Here is a 12,789-nt window from a genome sequence, read left to right on the forward strand (position 1 = left end):
ATTGTGTATTGTATTTTCGTCTATATCCTTAACTATAAGCAGATTTCTTCTCTAGCGGAGAACACCAATTCAAAAATTGTTTTCAATGAAGTATTGGCTGCTGCTGGAAGGGATATAGTCACAAAGGACATATCTAGACTGCGTGGTGGCTGGCCCATGCAGGATGCTTTCTATGTGAGTTCCATTGGATTATAAGTTGGAAGTTCGTTTGTGTCATTTTGAATAGTTTCATAATTTTAGTATTATTGAGGTGTAATACTATTGGAAGTTATTTTAATAATGCTTATTTAATTTGCTGCAACTACAAATTATTGATGCTTATTTAATCTGTAAATAAATTATTTAGAGTACCAATTGGTGAGAACCTTCTGCTTCATGGGATGGGAATTTAGTGAAGTTGAATGTATGTTCTCATTGGCATGTGCAATGGCATTACTCTTTTCTTTTCAAGTCTGATTCCTTTAGTTCTTGGCAGGTTAGAATCTGCAATGAAGATTAAATCCAAGATTTGTTTCACTGGAAAACTTTAAATTGTCTCTTCAAATGTCAAATTTCATGCATGAAATGTAAAATACTCCTTAAGATGAATGTTGCCTATTGTTTACAAACTATGGAAGTCCTTTTATTTTTTATTTTTTTTCCCTTCTTTCTTGTTTTCCCCTGAAGAATTAGGGTACTATAGTCATGCAAATGATTTTTAACAGTTTAATGATTATATTCTTCTTTATTCTTGCATAGGTTTTCTCCCAACATTCTGTTCTTTCTTATTTATTCCTGGAGCATCTTATTTCCGCCCTTAATCAGAGTCCTGTTCTTAAGGGTGACAAGGAGAAAGGAGAAATTTCAAGTCATTTTGCTGATACTCAGATGGATGATGACATTTTGCAAGCTGCTATTTTGGCTTTCACTGCCTTTTTCAGGTTTCTGTGATCAGTTGTATTCAGCCATTTTTATTTTTTGTGGATCTTACATTTTCTAGATTTTTTATATAAATTTTACATTACAGGGGTGGTGGTAAAATTGGAAAGAAAGCTGTTGAGCAAAGTTATGCTCCTGTTCTTGCTGCACTCATAATCCAACTGGGAAGTTGTCACAGTCTAGCTAGATCTGGTCAGCATGAACCATTACGGTATGCATTGTATAATTCTATTCCTATTTGAATATGAAATTCTATATTTCCTGTTTGAATATCCTAAATCTTCTTCTTTCTGTCTTTTCATACTCAAGTCTTACTTATCTTTCTTTAAATGAATGTTTTCCCGTGTCTGCAGAGCTCTGTTAGCTGCATTTCAGGCTTTTTGTGAATGTGTTGGAGACCTTGAAATGGGAAAGGTACATGAACATATACGCAGAGCACTTTCCACTTCAATAATGGAGAGCTAGAGTATTTTTAATTAAAGATAAATTAACCGTAAAATTTAATCTGCAGATTTTGGCTAGAGGTGGAGAGCAACATGAAAAAGAGAAGTGGGTTAATCTTATTGGAGATGTAGCTGGATGCATCTCTATAAAGAGACCAAAAGAGGTATCATGTTACTGTTAATTATTTAATTGTTCAGTCATTGCACACTTACCTAATTCTTTTGTGCTGTTTTGGCCAAAACTATTTGAAACATTGATGTTTATTATTTTTACTGTCAACCTGTCCAGGTTCAAACTATTTGTTTAATTTTAACTAAATCCTTAAACCGGCAACAAAGTTTTCAAAGAGAAGCTGCAGCTGCTGCACTGTCGGAGTTCATCCGCTATAGGTTTGTGTAAATAATCTACTCTTGATAGATTTTATTTATATGTTTGCTTCATTTGTTTTATTGTTTCATGCATTTATTGAATGTCTTAATTGCTTTTCTGTATTTATTATTTTTCCAAAGTTATATGGAAAAAGATAATGGCTAGATTGAAGATGCAATTTCTTTTGACTGGTGGGGTGTCTGACCATGTGTTCATTTGTTGCAGGTTACTCTTTTAGCTATCTTTTTGTCCATTTTCTTTCTCATCTCTTTCAATTTGCTGTTTCTTTTCACATTCTTTTCATCTTATATCAGTGAAATTTAAATTTAATCAGACTAACTAAAGCAAGACAGCCCAAACTCTGCTTTCTGGAGATTGATATTCTCGAAAATTCAATTTGTTAGTTATTTTAATTTACTTCAGTTTGTATTTTTACGAAGTACGTGTAAACTAAACTAAGCTAATCCATCTTGGCCACTCTATGCTATATGTCAATAGTATTGGGTCTTGAGTGTTACAAATCTAACCGGTTAAAGAATGACATGGTCTTATGCGGGAACCAAGCTGGGTTAGACTCTCTCTGGCCCACACTGTGAGGTAGGTTTGGCTCTTAAATCAATTGACATGCTCTCACATTCTATGATATTGTCCACTCGAGACCTAGGTTGCACAAATTTGATTTTGGGATTCCCCAAAAGGCCTTAGACCCAGTGACCTTATCTACTAGGAAATTTGAGATTCTTAAAGAAACTCTCCTCATCCATCTTTACAATGTGGGATTCTGAAACACATTCCTATCTTATCTACATTTGGTCACCCTACTCTATAAGTCAGGATTGTTGGGTCGTAGGTGTTACAAGGTATTACAAGATAAACAATGTGTGTGATATCTTTTCTCTCAGAGCTTCTTGATTATGGGATGTTAGTTTGGGTATCATGTTAGCCTTTTATTGAACCACCAGTTCTTCTGTTCTTGCATTAATCTTGAAGTTCCTAGGGCCAATTAATAATTATTCTTTCTTCAGTTTATAGGTACTTTGCATAATTTGATGGGTCCATATGGTTTTGTTTGATTTGTTATACCAGCCACATATAGTCTGTTACTATAGTTCAAATGAATTTCTTTTCTTTTCATGTGTGCTTCCTTGCTTGTTATCACTCCTTTTCATGGGAAACTTGGAACTTGTATTCATTTATCTTGTTATAGTTCAATATGTTGAGTTTGACTTTGATATAAAGTACTTATAATTATTCTCAATGGTCCAGTGGTGCATATAATTCCCTATTGGAACAGATGGTTGAGGCCCTCTGTCGATACGTATCAGATGAATCTCCAACTGTTAGATGCCTTTGTCTAAAGGGACTAGTGCAGGTAAAATACCTGCTTAAGCACTATATCTTTTAGTAATAAATATTTTAATTTTACTTGCTATCAGTACTAAAACATTTGGTACAGGTTATATTTCCTTTTTTTTTCCATTATAATATTTGAATTTTCTTGATTGTTCAAGTTGGAATGTTTTGCCTTTACTCACATGCATGCAGATATTAATAACATTATGGAGACCAAAAGTTTGTAGATAAAATTTATGTTTCATTTAGTAGGGATGGGAATCTGGTCATAATTTGTCTATCTGAAGGCTGGCATGAACATCTGTTTATATAATATTTACTTTCTTTCTTTCTTTTGAAAATGAACTTTTTTAATTTGTTGTTGCAGATACCATCCAACAATATTTATCAGTACACTACTCAAGTTCTTGGTGTGATATTGGCATTGCTTGATGATTTGGATGAGTCAGTGCAACTGACTTCGGTATCATGCCTGCTGATGGTGATTCTCTCCATCTCCTTTTTTCTTTGTTTTTTTTCTTATGTTTCTAGTCCTGGATATCTGGCTTCATTGCTTTCTGGTCACATTTTCCCTTTAATCTTAGATTCTTGAGTCATCAACCAATGATGCTGTGGAACCTATTTTGCTGAATCTTTCTGTGCGGCTCCGAAATCTTCAAGTGCGTTTATTTACTTTCTGTGGTCTTTTCTCAAAAACTTTTACATGATTTTCTGCATTCACATTGTTTCCATTTTGTTGTAATTTATATAATATTATGATCCCAAATGCACGTAATCAGGATGGCCAATTATCAGGTTAAATTTGTTGTTTAGAAACAGGGAAGGTTCCATCTTTTCTATTATGCATGTTACTGTTTCATATAATTTTTATAGATAAATTTTGGAATTTGTAAGTTGGTGTGGTTTTGAAAATTAATGAAATTAAAGATTGGAAATATATTAGGTGAAAATGCATGATGAGAGGGATAATGCTTTTACAGATCTAAGAATTTCATCTACAATTGAGGTGAAATTATTCAAGCTGTTAGCTGGAAACTCATGAGTTTTCATGAATACTACAGTCAGCTAACTAATGACATTCGCTGACTTCAAAATAAGCTTGTGATGCTTCATCACAGTATTTCACCTCTATCATGTGAAAATGCTTGCCAAAGATATTTCATCATCCAATCAAACGACCTGGTGGAAAAGTATGCAATAAAAGAAAATGTTACAATCTTGGTCATAGCTTTATAATGTTTCTGTCATACATGTAAGATTAGGCATATAATGCTTATGTGAATGATAATTTGGCATAAAAATGGAAATTTTTGCTTTATGAGCGTGGATCAGTTATTCATATGACTGATTGCAACCTGATTTTTGTACGGTTAATCAAAGAAAATGTTGTAATCTTGATTATAGCTCTAAAATTTCAGTCATATGTGTAAGAGTTGGCATATAGCATTTATGTGGATGATAATTTGACAAAATGGAAATATTTTATATGAGCGTGGATCAATTATACATGCGATCGATTACAACCTATTTTTGTGCGGTTACTTCATTTAAGTAGTCAGAGTCATGCAGAATGTATATGTAACAAAAGAAGCACAACTCTCTCTAATGATGATCTGTGTGTCTATTTGCATCCAGCTGCGGACCTAAGAGTTGGTCTGTACTTAGGTAATCAGTAATTTTTATATTCATGCTTCAGTGAACTAGTGATGTGTTAAAGACTTCTATTAGTAGGGATATAGTGCTGAATATTCAAGCATATCGGAGGTTTTTAAGTTACTTTGTTCTTGACCTGCGCATTCTTTTTATTGTGCTCACTTAATTGAACTAATACATTATTTGATGTTCTTATTTGGAAAAGGCATGCATGAATGCAAAAATACGGGCAAATGCCTTTGCAGCATTTGGGATTCTAAGCAACTTTGGAGTTGGGGAACAACGGGAGGCATTTCTTGAGCAGGTCCTTTGTTTACTCTTATTTTCCTATAGGAGTCCTTTAATACATCAGTGTTTTTGTTTATGCTTACGTGCTTAAGATTGTTAACATAACATGGCCAAATTTCATTTGTTATTCTTCATTTTGCTTCTTCTCCTCTCTCCCCCTTTTTTCTAAGTAAAATGTCACTGTAATATTTATGTGTTCTTTCTTTATAGTTGTTTAATAAATTATGTTCCAGTGGAGAATATAAAAGGTAGCTAATGCAACCTGGTTTTTCAGATTCATGGCGCCTTCTCACGCTTGATTTTGCACCTTTATGATGACGATCTTAGTGTTAGACAGGCTTGTCGAGTAAGTGATTCTTACCTTCTTTTACTTCTCTGCATGAGACTTATTTGACAAAATTTTGACATGTTTAATGAATAGAATACCCTCAAACGAATCGCCCCTTTGATGGAAATGGAAGGATTGATTGGTTTGTTCAACTTACATGGTTTTAGTTCTGACCATCGGTATGTATAATGAATCTTAAATGAGCACATTATGATAAACTTTGTGGGTTCATGTCCCTCATCATGGCGCTTTTTTTTTTTTTTTGTATATTTCAGAGTTGACTATGAAGGATTTTTAAGAGATCTCGCTAGGCAGTTACTGCTTCATGCTCCCTCCAGAGTTGACAATTGCGTTGCATCAACCATACAGGTTTGAATTTTACTGATCAATTTGGATGTTTATTAAGAATTGCTCTTTGTTTTATATTTCACAATTGACTACAATGCGGTTTAGCAGCTTATGCAACCTTAGCCCATTTGCATTGGATTAGCAACTCTGAATCCTTTTCTGCTGCTTTGCTCTATTTCATATTTTTTTGTTGGACGAAAGCATTGCCATCTTTTCTCTTTGTTTTGTCTACATAAATACTGTTAAAGTATAATAAGAATGGTGACAAATCTTGGCTAATTTAGGCTTTTGAAGCACCATGGCCCACAATTCAGGCAAATGCGATATACTTCTCCAGTAGCATAATCTCTCTTTCTGATGATCAACGTATATTAGCTCTGTATTATACACAGGTCAATCTCCAATGTTCTTACTTACTATCAATTTGGTGGTATATTTAAATGTACTTTATTAAAAAGAAATTTTTTTATCTTCATTTAGGTGTTTGGAGTGCTGGTTGGTAAGATGAGTCGCTCATCGGAGGCAATTGTTAGAGCAACATGCTCTTCATCACTGGGCTTGCTACTTAAATCACCTAATTCAGCTTCATGGAGAACAGCTACACTTGAGCGTGTGGACTGATATCAGTGAGTTTATGATTCTGACCCTACTAAGAAGTAGCAATGTGAATGATATGCTGATGTGATAGTGTTAATCGTTGAGCTCTGAGCTATGACCTTTCTTTGATTCACGAAACTGGAAAATGTTGATGGCGATTATGGCTGTGTCATTGATGGTATCTGAACAGAACAAAATGGTGAATCAGGGTAGTAAAAGTTGTGTTGATGGTAATTTATGACCCTTTCTTTGATGCCAATCAAACTGAACAATTTGGCGAATTTGTTTTAAAAGTTGTGCTTATCTGCTGAATGTCTTGAAGAAGTTTGATGATGGTGTAACAGTAAAAAATGTACAGTTACAGTTTCTGCTTCATTTCTCATATGGTAGGTTTGAGTGATTTGTTTGTAAAGCGTGTAATAATAATAATAGCTTTCTTTGTTGTACATTATTTTGTAACTTATTTGAATAAGTTGCCTTTTTGGTTCGAGTATAAAGTTGCTCTTCCATGAGACAATAATTTTAACAAATATCCTAAATGTTAGTAAAAACTAATAGAACATTAGAATTTTTACAAAATTGACCCAAGTATGAATTGGAGATAAGTGGACTCAAACCAGTTGACATCTGCCACAGGGTAAACCACCGTCTTTAAGGCTTCCATTGATTCTACCATAGAGGCCAACAATGGACAATAACTCCTCTCTGAACATAGCTTACAACTTTCATCGTATTATGCTCTTCAAAGAGCAACTCTTCTCAAGATTTCAAAGGTTGTTTAGTTGGAATTCCATTCTAAGTAAGGATTCTTGTGATATTTGTGAAACTCTGAATTATTCAGTGTAGTGATTGTAAATATGATTATTGTATCTTAAGAGTTATCATCCAACAAATCCAGTCAAGGGTTTTCTAGTTAAAATTTTCATTTTTCTTTTTAACAAATAACAAGACTTAAATCCACTTGTTCCATTGATTCCTGATAGCCTTCTGTTATAAAATTATCAAATGAGATTAATGGACAGTAAGTAATATTTTTAAAGTCTAATAAAGATTTTCATAATTTGATAAAAATATCGGGGTCCATAAAGCCCCATATAAACAATTTGAAGTTTCTATGTTTATTAAAATAAATAATATTATCAAGTGACTAATTAAATATTATGGACGGTAACCAACCAGTGGGTTTAAAAATCGTCAATTCTGGATAAAATTCATGAATATTAATTACTTTATGTATGAAAGTTATATTCTCGGGAATACGATCATAGATAGATATGCCAAGAGTAAGAGATTTGTAATAAATCTCTATGGTTTGAAGGCCATTATTCTAATATTTGGATACTAAATAAGTTGATTAGAAATATTTAATCATGCTTAAAATATAGAAAAGGATACACCACCGCCGACCAATAATTATATAATGGATTGTGATAAACATCTCTTAAAATACCAATATGAGAAGTTTCATTGAATAAAATAGATTTTCCGTTTGAAACTAAAATGATTAATTTGAGAACAGATTTAATTCGTTCAAATAATTAGTAAATAATAAAAATTATTAAAAAAAGTATTTAAATCCAAAATAATTGACCAAAACAAGAAAAAAAGAAGAACTCTAATTGAATTGAATCAAATAACAATTTAAACTTGGGCAAATTGAATCCACCCTTTTGTAGGAGTTGACAACAGCTGGGTCATTATTAATTAAAATGAACCAAAAAAAATAAAAAAATTTAAACATAAAGAAAGCTTCATAAGTTACTAGGACGAATCTGACAAAAATCACATGGTATGAGCATCAGCATAAAAAGAATTCATCCCTCCTTACACAAAACACTTGCATATGAGTTTGTCTCTCTGTTGTTCTTTTTTCCACCTATCAGTCCATTCTTTTTAGTTAGTTAAATCTTCACCTATCATAACTCAACACATCACAGTCAAACTACCAATTTCAGGCATACTGCCAGACAATGTCAATCACCTTTCTGCATACTGCAAAATTGAAAAGCCTAAGACATTAGCCTCTTAATTGGCTGGAAAAAAGTCAGATTAAATTTTATGTTTTGTTGCTTCTGCATAGTGCAAACATATGGTTTCCTTGCTTTCTTGGGGTGTTCATGTTGTATCATTTATATATTTAATGGATGAAAATTGCTTAGTATATAATTTAAAATTTAGCAAAAATAAATTATTGTTATTTATTTTTATTTTAAAAATATATATTTTTCTAAACACAGGATATAAAAAAGATATTGTTGAGTAATAGCTTAATTTTACGATAAATCCTTCCATCAATAAAAATAAATTTTAAATGAAAAAATAAATTAAAAAAATTAATAATCAATGATGAAACAGTAGATAGATGCAACATTTATATGAAAATTATTTATATATATAACGTATCCATTAATTATATTTATATGTTAAAGAATATTTAAATTATTTATTTTCTCTTTAATTTAAAATTATTTAATAATATAATTATTTGTATTCTTTACTTTGCATGGCACAACCATTATGCTGTGGCCAGCCCAAAAATTCCCATTTTTCCTTTTTTCTATATAAAAACAAATTGAACGGTAATCCTCTGAAGATGAGCATCTTCATTGAACACAACTGACTAAGACTATCCAGACTTCGAATTTCTAATTCATCTCACTTTCTCCTTCCACTCAACCCATTTGCCATGGCTTCCCAATTACTTCATCATCAACTTCATTTTGTTCTCATACCTCTGATGTCTCCTGGCCACCTCATTCCCATGATTGACATGGCTAAGCTTCTAGCACAACATGGCATCATCGTTACAATTGTCACCACTCCCTTAAACGCCGTTCGTTTCCACTCCACCATCCAACGTGCTGTTGAATCTGGCCTCTCCATCCACCTTCTGCAACTTCAGTTTCCCTCGGCTGACGCTGGTTTGCCTCCAGGATGTGAAAATATGGACAAGCTTCCTTCACGTAATTTGATCAAAAACTTTTTCCATGCCATTAGCTTGCTGCAAAAACCCTTCGAGGAGTTGTTTCACAACTTGCAGCCCCGTCCCAGCTGCATAATATCCGGTAAGAATCTTCCGTGGACAGTTGATACTGCTCGCAAGTTTAAGATTCCAAGGATATTTTTCGATGGAATGGGCTGCTTTTCCTCAACCTGCACACACAAATTGGAGGTTTCTAAAGTACATTCAACTGTCTCCAAGTTTGAGTCCTTTGTGATTCCTGACTTGCCTCATCGTATTGAATTAACCAAAGTGCAGTTACCTGAAATTCTGAATCCGGGTTCTGAAGATTTGACAGAAGTTCGTGACAAAATCAGAGCGGCTGATAATACTGCAGATGGGATTGTGATTAACACATTTCAAGAGCTGGAAACAGAATACGTTAAAGAATATAAAAAGTTCAAAGGTGATAGAGTTTGGTGTATTGGTCCTGTTTCAGCTTGCAACAAATTGAATTTAGACAAGGCTGAGAGAGGTGAAAAGGCCTCCATGAATGAGAAAAAATGTTTGCAGTGGCTTGACTCGTGTGAATGTGGCTCAGTTATTTACGCATGCCTTGGCAGCATATGTGGCCTTACCAGTTGGCAACTTATGGAACTTGGGTTAGGCTTAGAAGCATCAAATCATCCATTCATTTGGGTGATAAGAGGAGGTGAAAAATCTGAAGAACTAGAAAGGTGGATCCTACAAGATGGATTTGAAGAGAGGACAAAACAGAGAGGACTTTTAATTCGAGGTTGGGCCCCTCAAGTATTGATCCTATCTCATCCAGCAATTGGAGGTTTCTTAACACACTGCGGTTGGAATTCAACGCTTGAAGGAGTGTGTGCAGGCCTGCCATTAGTGACTTGCCCATTGTTTGCGGAGCAATTTTATAATGAGAAGTTAGCTGAGAAGGTTTTGGGGATCGGTGTAAGTGCTGGAGTTGAGGTTGCTGTGACATGGGGACTTGAAGACAAAAGTGGGATAGTGATGAAAAGGGAGAAAGTAAAAGAAGCCATAGAAAAGGTAATGGATAAAGGTGAAGAAGGAGAAGAGAGAAGAAATAGAGCAAAAGAGCTTGGGGAGGTGGCAAGAAAGGCTATTGCAAATGGTGGATCTTCTTACCTCAACATGGAAATGTTAATCAAATTTGTATTACAACAAATTAGCCACGGCCCATCAATGTAATTCCAATGATAAATGATTGAACTACTTTGCTTAATAATATTTTTAAGCATTTAATCTAAATGTTCATTGTTAGTGCCAAAAAACTTCAACAAACCTCTAAAAAATGTTTTTTTTTTTAATGACTAGAACCCTTTTTGGCTTGATCGGACATGTAAAATCTGAATATGGTGACTGGACCTACAATTACTGTATTTGATAATTCACGATTTTACTAGTCACGGATTAATATAGTTTGAATAAGACCCTCCTCTTGGGGAATCTTGTAGCTCTACAATCTTTAGAAAATGTCACTTGCGAAAGAAACAAGGGACTGCCGGCCCTTGTGCCTAATCCTGACAGAAGAAATTGGGTTAGCTAGAAAACAGACAAATCAAATATAGAATTTATAGAGATATCCATCTCATAGGATTGATAAACCAATGTGCTTCTGCAAACTATTATATAAACTTCAAGATGCTAATTCAGATGCTCTCATAATTTTCTCATCTCTCCAAATTGAACCATGAGTTCCCAAGTCAGAAAGCTTCACTTTATCTTGTTTCCTTTAATGGCTCAAGGCCATATGATTCCCATGATAGACTTGGCTAAATTGTTGGCAGGTCACGGTGCTATTATCACTATAATAACCACACCTGTTAATGCAGCCCGGTTGCAAACAGTTCTTGCTCACGCTGCACGATTCAAGCTGCAGATTCAGTTATCTGAAGTCCAGTTTCCATGTCAAGAAGCAGGACTACCAGAAGGTTGCGAGAGTTTCGACATGCTTCCATCAATGGACTTAGCCTACAACTTCTTCAAAGCAATTAGCATGGTGCAATTCCCAGTTGAAATTTTGTTGGAAAAATTAACAATTAGGCCAAGTTGCATTATTTCTGACTTGTGTTTTCCGTGGACTATCCACACTGCCGCCAAGTTCAATGTTCCCAGGATTGATTTTCCTGTATTTTCTTGCTTCTATCTCTTGTGCATGCGCAACTTGCGAATATCAAAGATTCTTGAGAGTGTTAACTCTGATTCAAAATATTTTTTGGTGCCCGATTTGCCTGATCAAATAGCTATTACAAAAGCTCAACTACCAGGATCCATGCCTCAAGAAAATAGAAGTTTTGGTGATGAAATGATAGCTGCAGAAATGGCATCGTATGGGGTTATTATAAATACATTTGAAGAGTTAGAGTCAGCATATGTGAAAGAATTCAAGAAAGCCAAAAGAGGAAAAGTCTGGTGCATTGGCCCTGTTTCATTATGCAGCAATGACAACAAAGATAAGAATGAGAGGGGTAACAAGGCGTCCATTGATGAATTTGAATGCCTAAAGTGGCTTGATATATGCCAACCAAGCTCTGTACTATATGTTTGTCTAGGTAGCTTATATAATCTAGCATCTTCACAACTGATAGAACTTGGTTTAGCCCTAGAAGCATCAAAGAAACAATTCATCTGGGTTATCAAGGGTGGAAATAAATCAACAGAATTTGAAAACTGGTTAGAAAAATTTGAGGAAAGGATCAAAGGGAGAGGACTTTTGATCAAGGGCTGGGCTCCCCAAGTACTGATTTTGTCACACCCTGCAATTGGAGGATTCTTAACACATTGTGGCTGGAATTCAATACAAGAAGGAATATCTGCCGGGGTGCCAATGGTCACATGGCCACTATTCGGAGACCAGTTTTGTAATGAAAAATTAGTTGTGCAAGTGTTAAAGATTGGAGTGAGTACTGGGGTGGAGTTTCCGGTGAATTTTGGGCAGGAAGAGAAGGTTGGGGTGCTGCTAAAGAAGGAAGACATTGAAAAGGCTATAAGGATACTCATGGTTGAAGGAGATGAGAGAAGAATAAGAGTAAAAGAGTTTGCAGAGATGGCAAAAAGAGCTATAACAGAAGGGGGATCTTCATACCTCAATGTCAAAATGCTTTTCCAAGATATTATGCAACAAGTTACATCAACATAAACATACGAGATTGAGATGTGCCTTCATTTACATTATGTGTCTTCTTCCAACATTTATTTATCAGTCATTTTCTTGTGTGCTTCTTATTTTTCTAAAATTCTTATATTTGCTTAATTTTCTCACTTGCCATGCCGAGAAAATATGAGGCTGTTGAAAATTTAAGTAAGGTTAGAAAGCTAAAGGAGATGGCTACAGGTGGTATGTTTACAACTTAATTAGCCCATATCTGCTTGTAGGTAGGAGAAAATTTGTTTGTAAAGGTCCAGTTGTGACATGCCTGACAACTGTTTTTAAGGAGATTCGGATCTCTTGTAAATTAGGCCAAATTGGGTAAAGTTAGTAAATAGGTGGCATTCCTCAATTGAGTTA

The 12,789-nt window shown here is 34.5% G+C and overlaps 3 protein-coding genes across 8 annotated transcripts in view; all 3 read left to right on the top strand.

Annotated features, from left to right (window-relative positions):
* LOC123200447 (protein SHOOT GRAVITROPISM 6) overlaps positions 1-6,744 on the top strand; it is a 29,795-nt gene extending 23,051 nt beyond the window's left edge. For 4 of the 6 annotated variants that reach the window (XM_044615674.1, XM_044615735.1, XM_044615886.1 and 1 more), the window contains 15 exons: positions 43-174; positions 739-920; positions 1,007-1,129; positions 1,272-1,332; positions 1,430-1,525; positions 1,651-1,751; positions 2,998-3,103; positions 3,452-3,565; positions 3,669-3,743; positions 4,943-5,041; positions 5,300-5,371; positions 5,447-5,532; positions 5,629-5,722; positions 5,986-6,093; positions 6,182-6,744. In XM_044615674.1, coding sequence (XP_044471609.1) covers positions 43-174; positions 739-920; positions 1,007-1,129; positions 1,272-1,332; positions 1,430-1,525; positions 1,651-1,751; positions 2,998-3,103; positions 3,452-3,565; positions 3,669-3,743; positions 4,943-5,041; positions 5,300-5,371; positions 5,447-5,532; positions 5,629-5,722; positions 5,986-6,093; positions 6,182-6,322 — 1,590 coding nt within the window. In that variant the 3' untranslated portion in view covers positions 6,323-6,744. Of the gene's footprint in view, positions 1-42; positions 175-738; positions 921-1,006; positions 1,130-1,271; positions 1,333-1,429; positions 1,526-1,650; positions 1,752-1,871; positions 1,957-2,997; positions 3,104-3,451; positions 3,566-3,668; positions 3,744-4,942; positions 5,042-5,299; positions 5,372-5,446; positions 5,533-5,628; positions 5,723-5,985; positions 6,094-6,181 lie in introns of those variants that run through there. The other 2 variants (XM_044615817.1, XR_006498668.1) reach the window with 2 other exon arrangements.
* Positions 6,745-8,853: 2,109 nt separating this feature from the next.
* LOC123215303 (UDP-glycosyltransferase 73C3-like) lies at positions 8,854-10,521 on the top strand. The gene has a single exon (XM_044635343.1). The coding sequence runs from the start codon at positions 8,985-8,987 to the stop codon at positions 10,467-10,469; it is 1,485 nt and encodes a 494-aa protein (XP_044491278.1). The 5' UTR covers positions 8,854-8,984; the 3' UTR covers positions 10,470-10,521.
* Positions 10,522-10,971: 450 nt separating this feature from the next.
* LOC123194895 (UDP-glycosyltransferase 73C4-like) lies at positions 10,972-12,470 on the top strand. Its single transcript, XM_044608401.1, has one exon. The coding sequence runs from the start codon at positions 10,972-10,974 to the stop codon at positions 12,418-12,420; it is 1,449 nt and encodes a 482-aa protein (XP_044464336.1). The 3' UTR covers positions 12,421-12,470.
* The last annotated feature ends 319 nt before the right edge of the window (positions 12,471-12,789 follow it).

The sequence above is a fragment of the Mangifera indica genome, chromosome 1 (genome assembly GCF_011075055.1).
Source record: "Mangifera indica cultivar Alphonso chromosome 1, CATAS_Mindica_2.1, whole genome shotgun sequence".
Lineage (NCBI taxonomy): Eukaryota > Viridiplantae > Streptophyta > Magnoliopsida > Sapindales > Anacardiaceae > Mangifera > Mangifera indica.